The sequence below is a fragment of the Eleutherodactylus coqui genome, chromosome 11 (assembly GCF_035609145.1).
Source record: "Eleutherodactylus coqui strain aEleCoq1 chromosome 11, aEleCoq1.hap1, whole genome shotgun sequence".
NCBI classification, from domain to species: Eukaryota; Metazoa; Chordata; class Amphibia; order Anura; family Eleutherodactylidae; genus Eleutherodactylus; species Eleutherodactylus coqui.
In genome coordinates this window covers 45,006,563-45,032,099 of record NC_089847.1, presented here as the reverse complement: position 1 = coordinate 45,032,099, position 25,537 = coordinate 45,006,563, and the positions used below count along the sequence as shown (strand labels likewise).

The 25,537-nt window shown below is 46.7% G+C and overlaps 1 protein-coding gene and 1 long non-coding RNA gene across 2 annotated transcripts in view; one reads left to right on the top strand and one right to left on the bottom strand.

The window, feature by feature from the left end:
* Window positions 1-25,537, top strand: part of LOC136582302 (uncharacterized) — a 70,482-nt gene that overhangs the window by 6,215 nt on the left and 38,730 nt on the right. The window lies entirely within an intron of this gene.
* The window catches only part of LOC136582299 (cathepsin W-like), a 40,894-nt gene continuing 35,249 nt past the window's right edge, over window positions 19,893-25,537 (bottom strand). The window contains exons 10-11 of the mRNA XM_066583218.1: window positions 23,203-23,261; window positions 19,893-20,418 (exon numbers count right to left, since the gene is read on the bottom strand). Coding sequence (XP_066439315.1) covers window positions 20,311-20,418; window positions 23,203-23,261 — 167 coding nt within the window. The 3' untranslated portion in view covers window positions 19,893-20,310. The remainder of the gene's footprint in view (window positions 20,419-23,202; window positions 23,262-25,537) is intronic.

The following is a 25,537-nucleotide window of genomic DNA, read 5'->3' as shown; positions in this document are numbered from 1 at the left end:
CTCTCTATACGAACATTCCGCATAAAAAGGGTATAGAGGCTGCTGAGTTATTTGTAAAAGAGGATCCCCTTATGCTGTGTCATCAAAGGGAATTTTTATTGAATGCAGTAAGTTTTATCCTGAAAAACAATTATTTCAGCTACAATGATAACTATTTTCTTGAAATAAAGGGAATGGCAATGCGGACTAAATTTGCCCCTAGCCTGGCTAATCTCTATATGGGAGCCTTTGAAGGGCAATTACATCATGAGAATATTCGGCTTCATAGACAACATTTTTTTCATCTGGGAAGGTGAGGAGCATAGTTTAGTTTCTTTTATGAAGGACCTCATAATAGCGATTGGAATCTTGGCTTTACGAGCACCTTTAGTCAGACGGAGATTATATTTTTAGATCTAGAGATTTTTGCTATGGATAATAAAGTGCATACAAGGACCCATTTTAAGACAGTTGACACCAACAGTTATTTGGATTTCACCAGTGGACACACACGCCATTGGAGGGCCAATCTACCCTTTGGTAAGTTTCATCATGTCCATAGAAACTGTTCTTCGATTCAAACGTTTGATGACCACGCAGACATTTTAAAGAGTCGTTTTTTTTTAAAGGGGCTATCCTAGCTCACTTGTGGATGAGATTTTTGCAAATCTTGTCCACTTTGCTGGTTAGACTCGGGCTTAAGATTGCTGGAGAAATTTCTATGCAGAAAGTCCGCACGGAAATTCCACGGCAATTCCTCCACGTGTGAACCCAGCCTAAAGTGGAATGAAATGTGGTTGGTGGCAACAGTAACATTCCAAGTGATAGGGTAACTAGAGAATGAAAAAGGGCCATACTGTGTGGTAAGGTGGGTAGAACTATTAGGTTACATTGCGTAATAACAGGGGGAAGAGCTATTAGGGAATACTGTGTGATATGGGGGAGTAGGAACTATTAGAGGCATACTGCGTGATAAGGATAGGAAGAGCTATTAGGAACATGCTGTGTGAGGGCTCAGTCACACGTGCGGCGATCCATGCATATTTCCCTGCGGAAAAATGCCCGCTCGGCAGGTGTGGACGAAGATCCGCACCTGCCAGATAAAGAACATATGGCTGGTATTGGACCTGGTCATACGGAAATACGCGCGGATCGCCGCACGTGTGACTGAGCCCTGATAAGGGAGTGAGAACTATTAGGAGCATACTGTGTGATAAGGGGGGAAGAACTATTAGGAACATAATCTATGATAAGGGGGGAAGAAATGTTAGGAGCATACTGTGTGATAATAGGGGGAAGAGCTATTAGGGAACACTGTGATAAGGAGGGAGGAGAACTATTAGGGGCCTGCTCGGGGCTGCTGTGGGGGGGTACTATTATCACTGGGGGGGGGTCACTATTATACTCGGGGCTGCTGTGGGATGTCACTATTACCGCTGGGTTCACGAGGGGGGGCACTATTATTGCTGGGACAGCTAGGGGGTTCAATATTATCGCTGGGGCTGCTGGGGGGGAGTGTCACTATTATCGCTGTGGGGTCACAATTATCGCTGGGGCTGCTGGTGGTGTCACTATTACCGGTGGGGTATGTTTACATATGGTGGAAATGGACAGGGCTGTTTCAAAATAGACAGTGTGCAGATTTTAACTGCTTTTTGGATGCGGAAATCCTGCAGAATTTTGCAGTATTTCTGCATCCAAAAAGCAGTCAATATCTGCACGCTGTCTATTTTGAAGCAGCCCTGTCCTTTTTAGAACGACAGGGGTAAAATAATACGTTGTGATAAGCCACGCCCCCCTGACGTGTTGGCACTTTGCTACAAATAGCTGGGTTTTGGGTTGCAGTTTGGGCACTCGGTCTCTAAAAGGTTCGACATTACTGGCATAGGGGAAAGCAGGCAGTATGGGAGTTACATGTGGAAATCAATTATTAGGAAACAAATGAGGTGGGATAGTAAGGAGCTGCAGGGGTATAGGTTGTATGTGATAAGGGAGCGGCAGCGGGAGTGGGTCAGGAGATTTGGTATGCCTCCCTGAAGAGGGGAATTTTTAAGGCGCGTCTGAACTTTTGTGCATCAGGAATTGTACAGATGCCTGGGGTAGAGCGTTCCAGAGAATAGGGCCTGCTCTGGTGAAGTCCTGTAGGTGAGCATGTGAGGTTCGTATTAGAGGAGTGTTTAGTCTAAATGTGTTTTCGGAGCGTAGTGTGCAGGATGGGTGGTGTACAGACAGGAGGGAAGCGATGTACAGTGGTGCTGCACCATGGAGAGCTTCGTGTGTGAGGAATTTAATTTTTTTTCGCGCTGCGGAATAAGTTGGCACTATACAAATAAAGATTATTATTATTATTATTTTTCTGCAGTGGATGGGTAGCCAGTGCAGTGACTTTCTACCCAAGCATACAGCTGGAGTTGGGAGGGTGTAGTGTGTGGACCTGTCACGGTGGTACTTACCAACTCCTAGTCCCGGAGAGAGTTACTGCAGCAGAGGATAGGGCCAGAAGTTCTCAGGATGAGGGCAGTAGTAGTTGTCAAGTTCGTGACGCCACCGTTCCATACACCGGCATTCATACACGGCGGATTAATAAACACTGCACAAGTGTATTGTACCTCGGGTCATCAGGAACGATTGAGGCCCGGTAAAACTTTACTTGAATTAAACTTTGCAAACAGGTAATTACAAGTATCATTCACTTATAGACATTACAGGCAGAAGCTCTTTTTTTACAGACTCCATGCTGGCGCAGTTGTGGTGTCGTGGCCTGGCTTACCCCAGTAAGAATCTGATACCTGGCGGCAATATATAAAAAATATATATATTTTTTTTTTTATTTCACTTGCTATATGGGATTTATTTTCCCTATGACATCTATATGTCGGTTTTTGCACAGTACTCCGATATATTTAAGAGCCCTTTAACGATGTATGATAAGATTTTAGTCTTTCTCAATTTGTGAGGGTGGAATGTACAGAAAAAGAGGAATTTTTCAACGTTAACTGAAGATAGGCGTTCACAGATACACATTGTTTTGGAGTAGTTGCACTATGAGAATGACAATATTCTTCAGGTGCTGATACTCATTGTTTGCTGTAAGATCCTTATTGTTATTCTGATATATACATATAACCCTTTGATGGATGACGCTACACATTACAGTTAGTATGGATGCAAGTTTTTTCTAATTACTGTAGTATCCTGTATAGATAGGCATGTGAATATGGGCACTGTATATGTGTTTATTTGATCAGAGTTATATAGCGCTATTAGGGTGATCATTGTTCACAATATAAGCAAGTGAGAGAGTAATATGTGGGCTGCAGGTACTGATTTACGCTTGGTTGCTATTGAGATGGAGCGACTCTATCAATACTCACACAGGCAAAACAAGAATGTATCCCTCTAACCTCTTTGAGGTATCGCGAGTATTCCACAATGTTCGCAGGTGCAGTAACCATTTTTGATGCCGCGATGTATTGGACTGACTGAACAGGATGATCTGATCAAGAGGAGTGGGGCCAGTGTGAGGCCAGTGCTATCACGGTCTAACACCTGCAGCTGCAAGGAATGCGAACTGTATAGGTGTTTGTCACCTGTTAGTAACTTCAAAAGACCCTGCGCTGGTCAAAACATAGTTCTGTGTCTATGGAGTAATAAAGGAGCATCAAGACGGATGCATTTTATCTGAAGAACTCTTGGACGCTGCTCATTTTTGGCGTTTTGTGACTGATCTCTATGGACTGTGGTGTCAGGTTTGTTATGTGAGCTTTGCATACTTGCTCACCTCCCACTAATGTTGTACAAGTGGTAGTGCTGCTGATATACTGCTTTTCTAAGGGCATCCAAACGGGCGACACAATAGTGACATGAGAAAATCGGTTCACTGAATGGCTGTGATTGGTTCATCGAGCACTGGCTCTAATTGGCTGATCCATTGGGGTCATGAACCAATCACAGCCACCCTTTCTGAAGGCACGGATTTTGATCCTTCAATCCAGGAAGGCATGGCAGAAGACTGAGACAAGTGTCGACGTGAAGAAGAGACGCACATCAGAGCCGGACAGTGCCTCTTAGGTGATGTTTTTTTTTTTTCTTACTGCAGCTAGGGATTTTACAGTAGGAATGCCTACTGTAAAATGTACATCGCACAGCACAAAAACCGCGTTTTGGTGTGATGTGATGTTAGAAAAAGGAAGGCTCCATAGGGAAACATTGTAAATTGCAGCAGTATAGAGCATGCCGCGATTGTGTAGTCTTGCAATGTTGCAGGCTATAAAACATCGCTTGTGTGGAAGAACCCATTGGAAAGCATTGGCTCCACATACATGCGATTTGTAGCACTGTCGCATTGCAATAAAATCGGCCGTGTGGATGCGGCCTGAAGCTCATGGTTTCCAATGGGTTCTTTCACATGAAAGAGCCCATTGGAAACCATGGGCTTCACATGCATGCATTTTGTAGCGTTGATTTTGTAGAGAGATTTTGAAAATGGCCTAAAAGTTACTTCCGAGAAGCAATGAACAGACAAACATGCAGCAAGACCAGCTACAAGCTACCAAGACCCTGACAGAAGTACAGGAATAGGGGTCCTAAAGTTAAAATGTTTTCCGTGGTGTTTCAGATGTCTCAGAACCAGAGACCAGTTACAGTTACAGTATTAATCTTCTTTTAGTGGGAGTTAATATTCACGTGCATTTCAATGATAGGAGCTTGGATGCATAGAGAGAAAAGCTTTCTTCTGTTTATTCAGTATGTGCCCATGATAACAAGAAAAATACAACCGTCCTGAGGACGCGTTTCAACCTTCTCAGGTCTTGATCACCTCATTCACAATATGTTACTTCCTTCCTTAAATAGTAATCTTATTACATTTTCACCTGTTAATTATATTTTTAAGCCCTTCCCGAAAATTCATCCTGCGCTCACCGGCAGCCCATTGCTTTCAATGGAGCCGGCTGTATTCTCGGCTCCATTGAATTCAATGGGCAAACATCATTCTTCTCTGCCACAGCTGTTACAGCTGTGGCAGAAGAGAATGATTTGTGTAGTATATGTTCTCAATGGGGTTGGCGCTGCTGCCGCCGGCGCCGTTGAGCGCATATACAGAACACAAGGAATCGCAGATAGGCGCGATCTGTGATTTCTGTTCTATAATTTATCGGACAAGCTTTATGTGTCCGATACGTTTTATAAAATCGCCGGTCGCAAGCGCATGCGTAAATCGCGCGAAAAATCGCCCGTGTGACTAAGGCCTAATGGATATAAACAAATTCATACGAAACCTGACGGTCAAAAGACATTTTTCTCTAAATAGAAATGATAATTATGATAATTCTGAGGAAGGATTAAAAAACAAAGCATCCTGCAATGAGTTTGAGAACAAATCATTTAAGGAGGTGATGGCCTTATTGGACTTACAACAACTTGAAGAGGAGGGGGGCTTATTACACAAAGGAAAAACACGAAAAAAATCTGAATTTGCTATACCAAACCCCCTATGTTATCTGATAGCCTCACGTACAAGATTCATGGATGACTTTCAACAAATTATGGAGGAAGAGGTGTTAAAATTAAAAAGAGAAAATCAAGATAAAGAAGGAGTCTTTGGAAGAAACAATCTGACTCCTAGGGAGAAGAGAGATTTAAAACAACTAGCCGCTAATAGAATCAAATAGTCAGATAAGGGGGGTAATATAATTTTGATGGATACGGATCTGTATATATCACAAATTTATAAAATCCTATTGGATAATGACACCTATAGGAAAATTGATCATAACTAGAGATGAGCGAGCACCAAAATGCTCGGGTGCTCGTTACTCGGGACGAAATTATCGCGATGCTCGAGGGTTTGTTTCGAGTAACGAACCCCATTGAAGTCAATGGGCGACCCGAGCATTTTTGTATTTCGCCGATGCTCGCTAAGGTTTTCATGTGTGAAAATCTGGGCAATTCAAGAAAGTGATTGGAACGACACAGCAACGGATAGGGCAGGCGAGGGGCTACATGTTGGGCTGCATCTCAAGTTCCCAGGTCCCACTATTAAGCCACAATACCGGCAAGAGTGCCCCCCCCCACCCAACAACTTTTACTTCTGAAAAGCCCTAATTAGCAATGGATACCTTAGCTAAGCACCACACTACCTCCAACAAAGCACAATCACTGCCTGCATGACACTCCGCTGCCACTTCTCCTGGGTTACATGCTGCCCAACCCCCCCGCACGACCCAGTGTCCACAGTGCACACAAAAGTGTCCCTGCGCAGCCTTCAGCTGCCCTCATGCCACACCACCCTCATGTCTATTTATAAGTGCGTCTGCCATGACGAGGAACCGCAGGCACACACTGCAGAGGGTTGGCACGGCTAGGCAGCGACCCTCTTTAAAAGGGGCGGGGCGATAGCCCACAATGCTGTACAGAAGCAATGAGAAATAGAATCCTGTGCCACCGCCATCAGGAGCTGCACACGTGGGCATAGCAATGGGGAACCTATGTGCCACACACTATTCATTCTGTCAAGGTGTCTGCATGCCCCAGTCAGACCGCGGTTTTTAATTCATAGACACAGGCAGGTACAACTCCCTATTGTGAAGTCCCTGTGGACTGACAGCATGGGTGGCTCCCTGGAACCCACCGGCGGTACATAAAAATATCCCATTGCATTGCCCAACACAGCAGAGGTAGTAATGTTGTGCTTAATGCAGGTGGGCTTCGGCCCACACTGCATGCCCCAGTCTGGCTGGGGTTCTTTAGAAGTGGAAACAGATGCATTTATAATTCCCTGTGGACCCACAGCATGGGTGGCTCCCTGGAACCCACCGGCTGTACATAAAAATATCCCATTGCATTGCCCAACACAGCTCAGGTAGTAATGTCGTGCTTAATGCAGGTGGGTTTCGGCCCACACTGCATGCCCCAGTCTGACTGGGGTTCTTTAGAAGTGGAAACAGATGCATTTATAATTCCCTGTGGACCCACAGCATGGGTGGCTCCCTGGAACCCACCGGCGGTACATAAAAATATCCCATTGCATTGCCCAACACAGCTGAGGTAGTAATGTTGTGCTTAATGTAGGTGGGCTTCGGCCCACACTGCATGCCCCAGTCTGACTGGGGTTCTTTAGAAGTGGAAACAGATGCATTTATAATTCTCTGTGGACCCACAGCATGGGTGGGTGCCAGGAAGCCACCGGCTGTACATAAAAATATCCCATTGCATTGCCCAACACAGCTGAGGTAGTAATGTCGTGCTTAATGCAGGTGGGTTTCGGCCCACACTGCATGCCCCAGTCTGACTGGGGTTCTTTAGAAGTGGAAACAGATGCATTTATAATTCCCTGTGGACCCACAGCATGGGTGGCTCCCTAGAACCCACCGGCGGTACATAAAAATATCCCATTGCATTGCCCAACACAGCTGAGGTAGTAATGTCGTGCTTAATACAGGTGGGCTTCGGCCCACACTGCATGCCCCAGTCTGACTGGTAATATGTACCTTAACAGTAACCTCGTTGGTGGTAATGTGGTGGTGACTGCGGACCTGGTAGCGCGGTTTTATGTAGTTGGTTTTCGGAATGTGGCCAGGATTAAGTGGGCCGTGGCGGGGGGATGGTGGTGGTGCTCTCTTGTTGTGTCGTTAAAGGTGAAATTCTTGGACTGCCACCAGACGGACCAATGCAAAGGTATTTGCCAAGAATGTTTTCATTGTTGGAGGAGGAGGGGGATGTTTTGGAGGCACTATGTGTCCTCTACACGTGTCCGTGGTTATATGCACCTTAACAGTAACAGCGTTGGTGGGAAATGGCCTCGCCGCCATCATGTCTTTGTGAAGCCTCTGTTTCCACACCCCAGTGACATACCAGTAGCAGCGGTATAGGCAGAGCCCACAATTATTAACATTTCAGCGGTAGCCTTAGGGACAGGCCCCACTAACATATCACTAGCAGCAGTATAGGGGGAGCGCAGTCTTAGTTCCATTTCAGTAATAGTAGCACTCAAGACAGGCCCCAGTAACATTCCCATTGCAGCAGTTTAGGGAGATAACAGTCTCTTTCACATTTCAGTAGCTGCAGTATAGACATTTATGTAGCTAAAGTGTAGGCCAACCCCACACACCTTTCTGTACTATGAGTGCAGGCGAAGAACATAGAAATTACTATGATTACACTGTAGGTGAGGGCCCAAAAAAATTGGTGTACCAACAGTACTAATGTACCTCAGAAAAAATTGGTCATGCCCAACCAAGATGGCAGGTGAAACCCATTAATCGCTTTGGTTAATGTGGCTTAAGTGGTAACTAGGCCTGGAGGCAGCCCAGTTGAACGAAAAATTGGTTCAAGTTAAAGTTTCAACGCTTTTAAGAGCATTGAAACGTATAAAAATTGTTTAGAAAAATTATATGAGTGAGCCTTGTGGCCCTAAGAAAAATTGCCCGTTCGGCGTGATTAGTCAGGTTTCAGGAGGAGGAGCAGGAGGAGGAGGAGGAGGAGGAGGAATATTATACACAGATTGATGAAGCAGAAATGTCCCCGTTTGGGATGGTGAGAGAGAACGATGCTTCCATCCGCGGGTGCAGCCTACGTATTGCTTAGGTATCGCTGCTGTCCGCTGGTGGAGAAGAGAAGTCTGGGGAAATCCAGGCTTTGTTCATCTTGATGAGTGTAAGCCTGTCGGCACTGTCGGTTGACAGGTGGGTACGCTTATCCGTGATGATTCCCCCAGCCACACTAAACACACTCTCTGACAAGACGCTAGCCGCAGGACAAGCAAGCACCTCCAGGGCATACAGTGCGAGTTCAGGCCACATGTCCAGCTTCAACACCCAGTAGTTGTAGGGGGCAGAGGCGTCACCGAGGACGGTGCTGCAATCGGCTACGTACTCCCTCACCATCCTTTTACAGTGCTCCCGCCAACTCAGCCTTGACTGGGGACCGGTGACACAGTCTTGCTGGGGAGCCATAAAGCTGGCAAAGGCCTTGGAGAATGTTCCTCTGCCTGCACTGTACATGCTGCCTGATCTCTGCGCCTCCCCTGCTACCTGGCCCTCGGAACTGCGCCTTCTGCCATTAGCGCTGTCGGATGGGAAGTTTACCATCAGTTTGTCCACCAGCGCCCTGTGGTATAGCCTCATTCTCGAACCCCTTTCCTCTTCGGGAATGAGAGTGCAAAGGCTCTCCTTATACCGTGGATCGAGCAGTGTGTACACCCAGTAATCCGTAGTGGCCAGAATGCGTGTAACGCGAGGGTCACGAGAAAGGCATCCTAACATGAAGTCAGCCATGTGTGCCAGGGTACCTGTACGCAACACATGGCTGTCCTCACTCGGAAGATCACTTTCACGATCCTCCTCCTCCTCCTCCTCTGGCCATACACGCTGAAAGGATGACAGGCAAGCAGCATCTGTCCCCTCAGCAGTGGGCCAAGCTGTCTCTTCCCCCTCCTCCTCATGCTCCTCCCCCTCCTCCTCAACGCGCTGAGATATAGACATGAGGTTGCTCTGACTATCCAGCGACATACTGTCTTCCCCCGCCTCCGTTTCCGATTCCAGAGCGTCTGCCTTTATGCTTTGCAGGGAACTTCTCAAGAGGCATAGCAGAGGGGGGCGTGGCCTGGAGAGAGATCGAGACGGCCGTGTTTAACTAGCCTCTGACCAGCAGCATCGCTCAGCGACCTCCACAGCTAACCGGAGGGCTCACCTTACTGCCGTTCGGCAAGAAGAAGTGCCAGGGTACATGGCAGCAGCCAGGAGAAGAGCCTCCAAAGCCCAGCCGACGCGGCTGGAGGAGTTTTTCGGTCCGCACGCTCCTCTCCCTGTAATGGCGGCGGAGGAAGAAGACACGCCGGTGGCTGACACTCCGGTAAGAGGGCTTCCCGGCCCCACCGATTCACAGCCCCTCTATAAGATGGACACCCCTAACGTCAGGGAACAGCCAGGGGTACCGGGACAGGGAGAGAGCCAAAACAAGGGAGAGCATAGAGTTAAAACGAATCTCCCCAGCAGCCGCAGTACAAAAAACAAAATGGCGGCGGCACCTCTGCAAGGAGATCAGCCTCCCTCTGCTTCCAGCAGTCCGGCCAAACAACGCCAAAAACTGGCGGAGGACGGGGGAGGGGAGAATTTGGAGGAGGCTTCCCCTATGGTTGCACCAGATGGTGAAATAAACAATCTAGTGGCCACAGAAAGACCCGCCTCAGAACTGTACATTAAAGAGGCCATCTTAGCCTTAAGGCACACAATTCAAACTGACCTAAAAAATCTTACCCAGCATGTGGATTCCTCAGTATAATGCTCTTATTGACGCCCACTATGATTTGGAAGGCCTGGTTACCAAACTGCAAAACAAAATAAGCGACTTTGAGGACAGAAGCAGGCGCAATAATGTAAAAATAAGAGGCGTCTCTGAAAAAGTTGCGAACCCCGAGTTGACGGATTATGTGACGCGCTTGACCCAAAAGATCCTACCAAATATCCCTGAGCAAGAGCTCAAAATTGATAGGGCACATAGACTTCCACTGCCCAAATTCCTGAGTGACAACAGTCCGAGGGACATTATTGTACGCTTCCATTATTTTAGCACAAAGGAGGCTCTTATGCAAACTGCAAGAAAAATGGGTGCCCTTCCGAGCCCATACACAGACATCCGTTTGTTCATCGACTTATCCCAAGCTACGATGGAGGCGAGATGCAGCTTCTCGGGAGTGACCCTAGCCCTGAGAGAGGCCAAGATCCAATACAGGTGGGGGTTTCCCACCAAGATAATCGTGACAAGGGAGAATTCCTCTCATGTTTTTCTTGACCCTACCTCCGCCAAATCCACCCTGAAAGTGTGGGGTATAAAAGTGAACGATCCTTCACTCCCCCGCCCTGATCGAGAGGTTGGAAGAAACCAAAGAAAAGCTGCTCGCAACACCTGATTGTCTCCTCCAAGCTACACAAAGGAACTGATATTTCCTTAAATTTCTGCCAAAGAAAGCTATACGGTCCACTGAGCCCGACGGTATTAAGTTTTGCGATTTTGAGTGATGCTTCTATTTCTATTTCTCACTCCTACACGAACTTTCGTTCCCCGTAACAAAACCGCAAGTTTCGGCTTGCCCAGTCATACCTTATTGTACCCTTTTGTTTGTTTGCATCTTGTCTAAATACCCCCTAAATGTATGTTTTGGCTGCTCTTTTTTCTGCTTAACCAGATTTTGTTTTCCTAGTTTTGTTTGTAGTTTTTTGACAGGCATCACCTACTATGCTGGCTCTCCTGCTCCTAGCTTCTTATTGCTTTATATGAAAAAATGGCGTTGAAAGTGCTGTCCCTGAACGCTAATGGCCTGAATTCGCCGAACAAAAGAAGGGCTGTTTGGAGGGAGGCTCTGCCCCACAACGCCGATCTGGTCTGTATTCAGGAGACACACTTACTGGAAGCAGATGGCAGGCTTATGACACACAAGAGATTCCCCCACTTGGTGTTTGCGTTTGCTCCTAAGAAACATGCGGGGGTTATGGTTGCGGTCAGGGACTCCACTACATTTGAAATAGACACCCAAGTGTGCGACCCTAAGGGTCGCTTTATAATTTTGGTGGGCAATATGAGGGGTTCACAGGTCACACTCATAAATATATATGCCCCTAATACTAAACAAGTCCACTTCTTGAACAAACTCATGAGAAAAGTCCGTAAAATTGCCAAGGGCCCGCTGATTTTTTGCGGGGACTTTAATTTAGTGCCTGAAGGCAGTTTAGACTCCACTCAAAGTCACGCAAAGAAAGATTCTCCCCTGGGCCGTTGGATACGCGAGATGGCCTTGTATGACACCTTCCGCTGCTTAAATGCAGCGGCAAAGGAATTCACCTTTTACTCGCCCCGTCACAGGACATTCTCGCGCATAGACTTATGTCTCGTGGACAAGCAATTAATTGCTTCAGTAGCAGATGCATCCATAGGCACGGCAACGTGGTCTGACCACGCTCCAATAACGGCGCCAATCCACCTAGGTACCCCTAACCAGAGGGCCAAAATGTGGAAAAACAACGTCTACCTCATGAAAATTCCCGAATACAAAAAAGAAATTAAAAAAAGCCTAGAGGAGTTCTTTGCCATAAATGCCACTCCTGACATAAACCCACACACTCTTTGGAACTCCCATAAGGCGTTTATAAGAGGAGTACTTATAAAATTGGGTGCAAAATATAAGAGAACGAAACGCGACAAGATTGAGTCTTTGGTAACAAATATCCACGTTCTGGAGAGGGAACTCCAAGCATCCCCTTCGACACTTTCTCATAATAAACTCCTTAATGCCAGGTTAGAACTTCGAAGAACCTTGCAAGGGGACTTTGAAAAAGAAACTACCATAAGCAAAGCTAACATATATTCCTATTTAAACAAACCAACAAGACTAATGGCCACCCTGGTCAAAAAAAAGACCATTAAATCCAAGATCCCGTTTGTATGGAACTCAAAAAGAAAAGAATTCAAGATTTCCCACCCAAAACAGATCGCCGACAGATTCAGCTCATTTTATAATGACCTGTATAACCTGAAGGACGATATTTCCATAAAGCAGCCACATAGAGAGGAGATAGAGAGTTTTCTAGACAAACTAACCCTACCCAAAATCTCTACATCACAGATGTCTGAATTAGACAAAGAAATATCTCTGACGGAGGTTCTGGATACCATTACAATAATGAAAAACCAAAAAGCCCCCGGCCCGGACGGCTTCTCAGCCGAATATTTTAAAATATTCCAAGGACTGCTGGCCCCACATTTAGCACACCACTTTAATTTAGCCATGCGCAACGGTGCGTTCCCGGAGGAGAACCTCCAGGCAACCATAGTGGTACTTCCTAAGTCCGGTAAGCCCCCCGATGATCCATCCAATTTCAGGCCAATTTCCTTACTAAACGTGGATGCAAAAATATATTCCAAGATATTGGCGGGGAGACTTTTGGATGTACTCCCGGAAGTCATTCACCCCGACCAGGTCGGGTTTGTGAAAGGTAGACAGGCATCAGATGGCACTCGCAAAATTATTAATCTCCTCCACTCCGTGAAGACTTCCCGCCTCCCTATGATCATGCTCGCACTTGACGCCGAAAAGGCTTTTGATCGTGTTCATTGGGAGTACTCCTTCCTCACATTAGGAAGATTTGGCATGGGTGAGGGAATTCAACGAGCTATTCATGCCCTGTATTCCACGCCCTCTGCCAGGGCACTGGTGGACGGGACTCTGTCCGGACAGTTCAAAATTACTAACGGCACGAGGCAGGGTTGCCCGCTGTCTCCCACACTATATGTTCTCTCGATTGAACCGCTGGCAGAGGCCATTAGAACATCGCTGGATATTGGAGGGATACCGTTAAACCTCCGCCAGCACAAGATTGGGTTGTTCGCAGATGATGTCATCCTCACTCTGTCGAACCCGCTCAGCTCTCTGAGAGCGGTTCATCACATTCTGCACGACTTCGGAGCAGTTTCGCAATATAAATTGAATATTGATAAATCCCTGATTATGGGAGTAAATGTCTCAAGGGACTTGAAAGACTCTATAAAGAAAGAGTTCCCCTTTGAATGGAGGGAAAAAGAGCTCCCTTATCTGGGAATTTGTCTGTCTCCTGACACAAAAGACTTGGAAAAAATTAACTTCCCACCATTACTGATCTCCATACAAAAGGACCTGGACCGCCTGACCAGGCTAGGCCTGTCATGGTACGGCAGAGTCATGACCTTTAAAATGAAGATATTTCCCAAGATCCTGTATTTCTTTCGTGTACTGCCGATTATCATCTCGTCGGGTACACTATCTAAATTTCAGAAACAAATATCAAACTTCATATGGGATGGCAAAAAACCTCGCCTGGCGTTGTCTATACTGGCTACGCACCGCTCAAGAGGGGGGGTGGGCATACCAGATGTAGTGAGTTATTACAAGGCCTCTCTCCTGAACCAGACCAGAGGGTGGCTTTCCCGGAGGGACATAACGGGCTGGGCCGGTATGGAGCGCCATTTCGCAAAACTTAGCTCCTGTAGACCAATGCTCTTAGCAGCTTCTCTGGAGGGCATGTCGTGTCTCGCGAACAAGCCGGTATGCCTAAAAGAGAACGCAAACTGTCTCTCTCCTACTACACACGCTTCGCTTAAAGTCTGGAAAGACCTAACTGTAAAACTAGCCTCCTATGACAAACTGGAGGTCCCGCAGATACCTCTTGAGACGGTGTGCCTATTTCTCCCAGATCTGGAAGTAAAAGATTGGAGAAATAAGGGCATAACACTAATGTCGGATCTGTTGTTAAATGCAGAAGTAAAGCCTTTCGGGCTATTGGCTTCCCAATACAGCCTACCCCCGCAAGATATATATAGACACACAAGAATAGCTCACTTCCTACATAAATCCCAATTACATACAACTAGGATCCCACATGGAATTCTAGAGAAAATCTCGGCCTGCTCCGATTTGGGTAAATCGGAGACGAGGCCCTTTTACGACATATTAACAGGCAACATTACCCTAACTAAAAAAGTTCACATGCTAAACTGGGAGAGGGAACTGAGGTCAACCATCCCAATAGACAAATGGAGTAACGCTTTTAAACTAGCTGGGAAGGCTACCAAGGGGATGGGAATTCTGGAGGTACAAATGAAGACTAACATGCGTTGGTATTACCCCCCAGCTCTAATTAGTAGCAGATTCCACAGAGGGGATGGGGCCTGTTGGAGAGAATGCGGGGGCAGGGGCAATCTTTCTCACATTTTTTGGTCATGCCCAAAGTTGCAGGTCTATTGGCGGGGGGTGTTGGACCTTCTGGATAAGAGTCTGCACTCCCAGACCCGCTGGAGGGCGGAGCAGACACTGCTACTGGTCGGTTTAGAGGATTTCCCACCTCCATCTAGAAAGTTAATAGGCCATGCCCTGATGACAGCTAAAGCTATTATTGCAAAACATTGGAAGAAAGTAGCCCCTCCGGGACCACACGAATATGCCGTCAGAATGTCCGAACAGAAGGTATATGAGAGATGGCTGGCGTTCAGGGAGAATAGTATACTGAAGCATGAGGAGATGTGGAGCGTGTGGAGGGAGCCCATATAACCAGTTTAAGTGATTCGCTTATGATGCCTTTTCTTACTTTGTTGCACTTTCTTATTTTGTTGCACTATGTTACAAGTTACATTATGTAACTTCTTGTTCGTCTTTAAATATTTTTCCATCAAAAGAAATGTTGACTGAAATTACAAAGCTCGTCACTGTGAGTGCTCATTTCTATCTGGATGTAGTATTTAGTCATTTATAGCAGATGCATTTCTTCGTCTTCAAAAAATTTCTGAGGATGTTATTATGTCACTATGTCAGAAGAGACCAACAGTGTATGCATGGCTGTAATGTAACTATTGTGATCTCCCATTGCTTTTAGTTCATGTATTGTTCATATTCCTCAATAAAAATTTAATAAAAAAAAAAAAAAAAAAAAAAGAGGCATAGCAGAGGAATGGTGACGCTAATGATTGCAGCATCCCCGCTCACCATCAGGGTAGACTCCTCAAAGTTTCCAAGGACCTGGCAGATGGCTGCCAACCAGGCCCACTCTTCTGTAAATAATTGAGGAGGCTGACTCCCACTGCCCCGCCCATCTTGGAGTTGGTATTCCACTATAGCCCTATGCTGCTCATAGAGTCTGGCCAACATGTGGAGCGTAGAGTTCCACTGTGTGGGCACGTCACACAGCAGTCGGTGCACTGGCAGATTAAACCGATGTTGCAGTGTCCGCAGGGTGGCAGCGTGCGTGTGGGATTTGCGGAAATGTGCGCAGAGCTGGCGCACCTTTCCGAGCAGGTATGACAAGTGGGGGTAGCTTTTCAGAAAGCGCTGAACCACCAAATTAAACACATGGGCCAGGCATGGCACGTGCGTGAGGCTGCCGAGCTGCAGAGCCGCCACCAGGTTATGGCCGTTGTCACACACGACCATGCCCGGTTGGAGGCTCAGCGGCGCAAGCCAGCGGTCGGTCTGCTCTGTCAGACCCTGCAGCAGTTCGTGGGCCATGTGCCTCCTCTCCTAAGCTGAGTAGTTTCAGCACGGCCTGCTGACGCTTGCCCACCGCTGTGCTGCCACGCCGCGTGACACCGACTGCTGGCGATGTGCTGCTGCTGCTGACACATCTTGATTGCGAGACAGAGGTTGCGGAGGAGGAGGAGGAGGGTGGTTTAGTGGAGGAAGCATACACCCCCGCAGATACCACCACCGAGCTGGGGCACGCAATTCGGGGGGTGGGTAGGACGTGAGCAGTCCCAGGCTCTGACTCTGTCCCAGCCTCCACTAAATTCACCCAATGTGCCGTCAGGGAGATATAGTGGCCCTGCCCGCCTGTGCTTGTCCACGTGTCTGTTGTTAAGTGGACCTTGGCAGTAACCGCGTTGGTGAGGGCGCGTACAATGTTGCGGGAGACGTGGTCGTGCAGGCCTGGGACGGCACATCGGGAAAAGTAGTGGCGACTGGGAACCGAGTAGCGCGGGGCCGCCGCCGCCATCATGCTTTTGAAAGCCTCCGTTTCCACAAGCCTATACGGCAGCGTCTCTAGGCTGATCAATTTTGCAATGTGCACGTTTAACGCTTGAGCGTGCGGGTGCGTGGCGTCGTACTTGCGCTTGCGCTCAAACTGTGGCGCTAGCGACGTCTGGACGCTACGCTGAGAGACATTGCTGGATGGGGCCGAGGACAGCAGAGGTGAGGGTGTGGGTGCAGGCCAGGAGACGGTACTGCCTGTGTCCTCAGAGGGGGGTTGGATCTCAGTGGCAGGTTGGGGCACAGGGGGAGAGGCAGTGGTGCAAACCGGAGGCGGTGAACGGGCATCGTCCCACCTTGTGGGGTGCTTGGCCATCATATGCCTGCGCATGCTGGTGGTGGTGCCTCCCCAGCTGATCTTGGCGCGACAAAGGTTGCACACCACTGTTCGTCGGTCGTCAGGCGTCTCTGTGAAAAACTGCCACACCGTAGAGCACCTTGACCTCTGCAGGGTGGCATGGCGCGAGGGGGCGCTTTGGGAACCAGTTGGTGGATTATTCAGTCTGGCCCTGCCTCTACCCCTGGCCACCGCACTGGCTTGGCCTGTGCCCACACCCTGACTTTGTCCTCCGCGTCCTCGCCCGCGTCCTATAGGCCTACCCCTACCCCTCAGCATGGTGTATTACCAGTAGTGCAGAAACAGAACGCTGTAATTAAATGTGCCTCTTATTGGCCTGTGGTTGGAGGCTGACTTCGTTTACGGAACGCCAGGAAATAATTTGGCGCAAGCCTGCTGTAACACTTAGCTGGCTGCGTATGATTTTGTAGAACTACTACACCCAGCACACACGGACCCAGAACACTGAGCACAGTGACAGGCAGGCCAAATAAATTTTTTTCCAATATTTTTTAGAAAAGGCCCACTGCTTATATTCAATCAATAATATATGTCTTCTGTCTCTGGAGTGTGTCACAGAACTGCAGAGTGTTGCACTGTTATTAACTGCAACAGAGCGGTGATTTCAGAGCCAGGAAATAATTTAGTGCAAGCCTGCTGTAACACTCAGCTGGCTGCGTATGATTTTGTAGAACTACTACACGCAGCACACACGGACCCAGAACACTGAGCACAGTGACAGGCAGGCCAAATAGATTTTTTGCCCAATATTTTTTAGAAAAGGCCCACTGCGTATATTCAATCAATAATATATGTCTTCTGTTCCTGGAGTGTGTCACAGAACTGCAGAGTGTTGCACTGTTATTAACTGCAACAGAGCGGTGATTTCAGAGCCAGGAAATAATTTGGCGCAAGCCTGCTGTAACACTTAGCTGGCTGCGTATGATTTTGTAGAACTACTACACCCAGCACACACGGACCCAGAACACTGAGCACAGTGACAGGCAGGCCAAATAAATTTTTTTCCAATATTTTTTAGAAAAGGCCCACTGCGTATATTCAATCAATAATATATGCCTTCTGTCCCTGCCTCCACAATTCTGTCCCTGGAGTATTACTGCAGGGCGCAATGCTCTGCACGGCCGATATACCAAAGAAAAAAAAATGTGCAACACTGCAAAAAGCAGCCTCCACACTACTGCATACGGTTAGATGTGGCCCTAAGAAGGACCGTTGGGGTTCTTGAAGCCTACAATAACTCCTAACGCTCTCCCTGCCTCCACACTTCTGTCCCTGGAGTATTACTGCAGGGCGCAATGCTCTGCACGGCCGATATACCAAAAAAAAAAAAAAAATGTGCAACACTGCAAAAAGCAGCCTCCACACTACTGCACACGGTTAGATGTGGCCCTAAGAAGGACCGTTGGGGTTCTTGAAGCCTACACTAACTCCTAACACTCTCCCTACAGCAGCTCCAACACGATAGCACTGTCCCTCAGCTATGTCACAACGCATCTGAGGCGAGCTGCGGGAGGGGCCGATTTTTATACTCGGGTGACACCTGATCTCGCCAGCCACTCACTGCAGGGGGGTGGTATAGGGCTTGAACGTCGCAGGGGGAAGTTGTAATGCCTTCCCTGTCTTTCAATTGGCCAGAAAAGCGCGCTAACGTCTCAGAGATGAAAGTGAAAGTAACCCGAACATCGCATGGTGCTCGTTACGAGTAACGAGCATCTTGAACACGCTAATACTCGAACGAGTATCCAGCTCTGACGAGTACGTTCGCTCATCTCTATTACCTATCCTATATATAAAAGCAAAATATTGTATATGGTGTGTACATAGAAATCACATGAACATCTAGATCTACAAAATATACACCATTCAAATTGAAATATCTCTTTATTAGCAAATATTGAAAAAAAAAAGGCATAAGGCGCTCACTAAAGCAGCAAACCACTGTGTAACATCATGCAAAAACAATCATATTAGGCCTGTTTCACACGGCCTACACAATCACACAAAATCATGCCATTTTGTAGCCCCTGTGAAACAGGCCTTATACTCTCATAATGTGTGCAAGTCCATAGTAAATATACAACATATCCTAAGGGCTCCTGCACACTGGCAAGAGTGATATCGGGCTGTGATTCACAGCCCGATATCGCTGTCGGAAGCCTTCTAAAAACCCCTGGATGTGAGGTGTTTTCATATGAGCCTCGCATAACTGCGGGGAATCCCTTCATCCCATTACTTTCGTCCCATTCTTTTTGTGATGTTGCCCACTGTTATCAATGGGGCCGCCAGCCCCATTGAAAGCAATGGGAGAACATTACGATCCTCTGCCGCTGTTGTGACAGCAGGGGCAGAGGATTCCTTCATCCCCATGGGTCGTACCCTCATTACTGAAAACTGTGACAGCAGTGGCAGAGGATTCCTTCATCGCCGCGGGGAGTCCCCTCATCACTGAACACCCTGCCACTGCAGCCACAGTGTTCAGTGATGAGGGGACTCCCCGTGGGGATGAAGGAATTCCCTGCCACTGCTTTCACAGCAATGTTTTCCCTTTTCATTGCAATGTTTTCCCTTTGCTTTTAATGAGGCTGGCACTGCTGCTGCTGGCCCCATTGAGAACAAGGTGAAACCCCAGATGCAACAGCCTCATATCCCTGCAGGGCTGAAGGAATTCCCTGCTGCAGCTGTCATAGCCGAAGCAGGGGATTGCGATCTTCTCCCAGTGTTTTCAATAGAGCCAGCAAAAAGAATAGACATACTGCTATTTTTTTTTTTCATGCAGCATCGCAGGAGTAAAAACATCACAACAGAGAATGAAACCATTGAGATTCATTGGTTTCACAATCATGTGTTCCTACTCACTCTCGCATTGCGAGAAAATCACCAGATTTTCTCGCCAGCATGAAGGCTCCCTCAATATTATAAATTATGTAAAAAGGCATACCCATACAAGACCGTTAGTATATATATCAATATCATACAGACCCTGAAGTCCTTGCATGGATCCTGAGTGCTGATTAACTATTGATGACCTGTCCTAAGGACAGGTGATCAATAGTAAAAATCAAAAAAAATTTCAGACAACCCCATTAACATATATTGAAGCAGAACACATGGGAGCTATGCCACTGGCTACTTTGGTTGTTACTCGGATTTCCAGAAACATCAATCAGAACAACAAAGAAAAACTGCTGAACCTTTTTTTGCTTTTGCTAGAAATGCACTTTAATAATTTTGTAAGACATTTTCGCATTGCTTTTGCAGAGTAAGCAGGTAAACCGAGTACATGATTATATAGTAAAGATTAAAAAAAGGGAAAAAAAGATATTCCCACCAAGTTAGCTAAAGCATTGCATGTGTATTACTAGGCTGGAGAAGAGCATTTTGCCTGACTGGTATCAGATTAGTACAAATATTGAAACTGAAGTTCACGTTAGGCAGGACAGCGCATGCTTCTACTTCCTGGGTAGGCTGTAATAGCGCTTATAGGCAACCTTGAGATACCGCACATGTTTTTCCCAAAGGCAATTCTAAAAAAACCCTGAGGAATAGAGAGAAACTATTAGTATTAATATTAGAATTACTGTTATAATGTACCAACATTTAAAGCTCTAATTTACATCCATACTTGTTTAAAAGCGGTCCCCGAGCCACATGCTGTTCTGTGCAGTCCCCAAGCACCTGGGTACAGAAATGTCTGTATGTGCCAGCTCACATGTATTCTCTATGTCAGAGATAAGAGGAATGGCACACAGGAACCCTCATGTGGTGAAGAGAATGGAGTTTAAGGAAAGGTATCCTGATGTTCCTATCCCAGGAACCTTCATTTAATAGTGAGAGCTGAGTGAAGAGAAGAGTCTGCCGTGCAATGATCCAAGTACTGAATCAAGTGAGTGTCTGTGGAGTGATCCTACCCCCATCCTCCTCCGGAGTGTTTCCTTTCCAGGAGCGGTACCACACAGATAACGTGGACTGCAGGACCAGTGTCATCCTGTGTCTCCTCTGTGACCTCAAGTCTACTCTACTACCTCCACTGGTGTGTATTAAGCTGACAAAGGCCAACATGGCCGAAACGTTGCCTGTTTTTCTGTGATGGGGGAATAAAACTTTGGATATCAATTTGCACCCTGGATGCTGCCGAAGTCTTTTTTATTGCTCGGTGTGTATTAAGCTGTATGCTGTCAAGCTTCAAGTAAAGTTTTTCCAGTCTCTGTCCATTCCCAGGGACTGAGGTTTTTAAGTTAACTGTGTGTGTGGACTTTCTTCATTTAACCGCCAGGTACAAGCTACAGTGAGAAGGAACGGTGGTATCACACGTGACAAGTCTACAGTCCACCATACGTACACAGATATTCACTGTCCCAGCGTTGCCTGGAAGAGGCCTAGCAGTACTTGGGCTGAGGTTGCGTGCGTCTCTCCGGGAAGGAATCTAGTAAGAACTACCGTGACAAGTGCCAACTATACCCTCCCAGCTCCTCCGCGCGGGCCTCATGTCTGGGTGGCCACTGGGGCACCACACATGTGGCTTTCTTGTAATTGATTGAAGTTGTGAAAGGCCTCATGTCCATGGGCTGATTTTTGCTGCGGAATCCAGAGTGGGCGTCCAGCTCCAGGTTCGGCAGCAATAACCCTCCATAGCATGTTATGGAAAAATTATTCTTCATGCACACGAGCAGAAACCAATTGAAGTTTCCACTCACGGATGAAAAATCGCAGCAGGCTCCATTTTACTGTGGTTCCTGCACGGACGGCTTTCATTAAAGTCAATGGAAGCCGTCCGAATAGCAGTCAGTCAGCAATTGACATTGTGGACAAGCCACGGATTCTGCAGAAAAAGCATTAAGGCCTCATGTCCACGGGGAAAATAAGAATTAAAATCCGCAGCGGATTTTAACTCTTCTCCCGTGCGCGGATCCGCACCCCATAGGGATGCATTGACCACCCGCGGGTAGATAAATACCCGCGGATCGTCAATAAAAGTGATTTTAAAAAAAATGGAGCATGAAAAAATCTGGACCATGCTCCATTTTCATGTGGGTCTCCAAAAATCATATTTCACTCACACGCTCCGGTTCTTCTCTTCGGCGCCGCGCCATCTTCTCTCAGTCGCGGCCGGATCATTTTGCTTCGGCCCGGCGCATGCGCGGGGCACGTCACCGACGTCATCATGCACATCCGCCGAGCCGAAGAAAGAAGATCCGGCCGCGACGAGCGTAGATGACGCCGCAGCGAAGAGAAGAAACGGAGCGGATGGGAGGCGAGTTTATTCTCATTTATTCCTATTTTCAGCCCTCATGTCCGCGGGGCAGGAGGGACCGGCTACGGATTCTACATGGAGAATCCGTAGCGGATCTGATTTTCTCCGTGGACATGAGGCCTAAGAGTTTAAGAAAATTCTGTACTATGCATGTCGAACAGCGAGCTGTGCAGATAATCTGCAGAACAGAGGAGAAGAAGACAGGTTAGTGCGGTCACCGGCGAAGAAGATGACAGGTACGCAGAGATCAGGGCCAGATTCTGTGCAGGATTCCGCAAGCAGAATCCGACCCACCCATGTGCATTTGGCCTTACCCCCATAATCAATAATGGTTAGAGCATAATGCATGCATTCTGAATTCTCATGCAGTCTCCTCTCTGGAGTGTTGATTGAGTGTTGAAAAAAGGACCTTCATTTTCCTGATAGATGGGGATCCTGGAAGTGGAATCTGTATCTATCAAACATTTTCAGGCATGTACTTTGATATGCCATGAATGTCTCAGATGATAATACCTCTTTAAGTTTTATGGCAAACCATAGGAGTGGTTGAGTAAAACAATATGGCCCTCAGACCAGAAAAGCTTGTGCACCCCTTTTCTAGAGCCTACAACACAAACTTTGTCATTTTAGACATGCAGTGCTACATCTTCTTCAGCCATGTATTATTTGTGTGTTATCAGTTTAGTAAGGGCTCTTTTACACTGAACGGTGAACGATGAAAATCAAACGGTGATCGTCCCGTTTACTGTAAATGGAGGCTTGCGAGCCAAACAATCTCTGGGACGCTACGCCTCCATTCACTGAGCGAAGATCGCCCCTTTATAAAGACACAGGAACAATTATCATCCGACAGCTGTCCCATGTGAAAGGCCCATAGACACTGTTTGCCTATAATTATGACTTTATTATTTTATTAGTAATCAGTGCAGTAATCCAAGTAATTTAAAAAAGGGGTCACTTTTCCTTGCAACGGTAGTCTAATGTTTAAGCCATTCTGTCTTTGGCTTCACGACTAAGGTCTATGCCTTGGTGAAATGAATAAATATACATTTTTTACACAATACTTACATTTTCTCCCCAAGTTTTCCCCCAACTGTTTTTCACGATCCAATAATGTCCAAGCTCACCTGCATAAAAAAAGCAACAATTCTAAGTAAAACTGACCTTATCTAGTACCTGTACTTTATCTAGTATGTAGTAGGTGAACCTCTTCAGCTAAAATAAGTACAAATTCTATTTAGACCATTAAGTAATCAGATTTAAGAAAGTTTAGCTGTTGCAGAGCTGGTCAATTAGGCCAATTATGCTCCACCTGTGAGTACTAATAAAAGTGGAATGTGAGCCAATATAGAATAAAAATGAGGGCAGTTTGGGTGGTTGCCCAAGGTTCCCCGGGATGCCCATGGCTGATGAAACCACCTCCTCATCTTTAAGCTCAAGCTTTCTGCTTTCTTGCATTGTGTGTTGTAAAAGAGCAAGGTTGTGTCACAGCAGTGCTGCCTCCAATCATGAAGTGGTGACTGGGTGAGATTAAAGGGGGTAAAGGGTGTGTCACATTAGCCTACTTAATTTAGGTACCTTGGCTAAGGCTTGCATGATTGCCCAGCTGCCCGCCCAAAGTTCTAGCCAGTCAGAAATTCCACCACTGAGAAACACATTGTTCTCTCTTTGCCGACAGGCCAGCAGAGAGAGAGTTGGAGAATGACAAAAGTGTTGTGGTCAGGCAGCAGCAGTGCAGCAAGTCAGCAACTTCTTCCAATTAATTGCTGCTGACTGCTCCCCCAGAATTGTCTTGTGAGTCCTTCACAAATTTTTTTTCTGGATCAGATCAGCATGTGAAGCATTAGCTGTCAGGGTGTTGTACAGTAAAAGCTCTTTGAGATGAAGCCTAGGCCAGATAAGAAGGTAGCCTTCTTAAAGATTACCTTAAAGGTACCCCTTGAGGAAGCTTTAGCGAAACGCATGTCGGAGCGCAGGTTATAAGGTTGCCACTATTGTCATGTTCTTATTATTGTCCTGTACATGTGAATATGTAGTATTCAATATGCTTGTTGTATTACAGTCATCATTGGTAACATGACTCTGATAGCATTGGATATGTTTTGCATAGACCTTGGTCTATTAACCCTTTACAATCGTCTGTCTGACGTCTTCCTACATTCTAATTGAAACTTGTACAGCTCCAATCTCAGAAGACGTCCGACAGGGTATTCTTACCATCTATTGCCAGCCACTCCGCTGTCGAAGCCTCTCTGGCGCACACACACTGGCTTTAGCCAGCAGATGGCACAGCTGTATAACAGCAATATGAGAAAGCTTTTTAGGAAACCCTGAATCCAAAATTGGATTGGAAAGAGTTAACATGACATGCTAGAGGCCTTCCTTTTTTGACGCATTATTTATTTTTGTTTGGGAACTCATCTCTTCTGTTACGTGATATTTTAATATAATTCTATTTAATAAAATGTAATTCTTTTTATTGAGGCTTTTGCGTGCTGACTAGAGATGAGCGAGCGTACTCGGTAAAGCACTACTCGCTCGAGCAATTTGCTTTATCCGAGTATCGCTGTGCTCGTCCCTGAAGATTCGGGTGCCGCTGCGGCTGACAGGTGAGTCGCAGCGGGGAGCAGGGGAGAGCGGGCGAGAGAGAGGGAGAGAAAGATCTCCCCTCCGTTCCTCCCCGCTCTCCCCTGCAGCTCCCCGCTCCGTGCCGGCACCCGAATCTTCAGGGACGAGCACAGCGATACTCGGATAAAGCAAATTACTCGAGCGAGTAGTGTTTTTCCGAGTACGCTCACTCATCTCTAGTGCTGACCTCTTTTTTTTTTGCCTTTTTAAAGATGCAGTCTTTGGAGAGGTTATCCTGTATATACATATGGCACATAAACATAATGGCCAATTAATTTGTTTAGCATAAAACTAACCCTTAGTGTATATCTACGTGTTTGGGTTAGGAAAATAAGACCAAATCACTGGAAAGTTGTGTGAAATATGCTGTTGGTGGCTTGCCTTTTAAGTTGAAGATAACATTAGCAGGTAGGATGTAAATGGCTGCAATATTTTGAATCTTCTCCTAGCAGGCTTGGACTGATAATAGGCCTAGCAGGTAGATTCCTGGTGGGCCAGTTGATTGGTCAGTGGGCCAGCCACCATGTCTAAGCAAAAACTGCACTGATAATGCTGCTGACAGTAGTGGTGAAGAGTAGTGTTTGTTTGGCACATTTGGGAACCTAGTTTGTACACAGTATGGTGCTCGGTGCTCCTGGGGAGGTATTCGGAGCTGCAGTGTAGTATTTGGTAGTCTTGGGCTGGGTTCACATGGGGCACAGAAATTCTCCAGGCATATTTAAACCTGAAATTAAACAGTAAAGTGGACAAGATTTGCAAAAATCTTGTTCATACA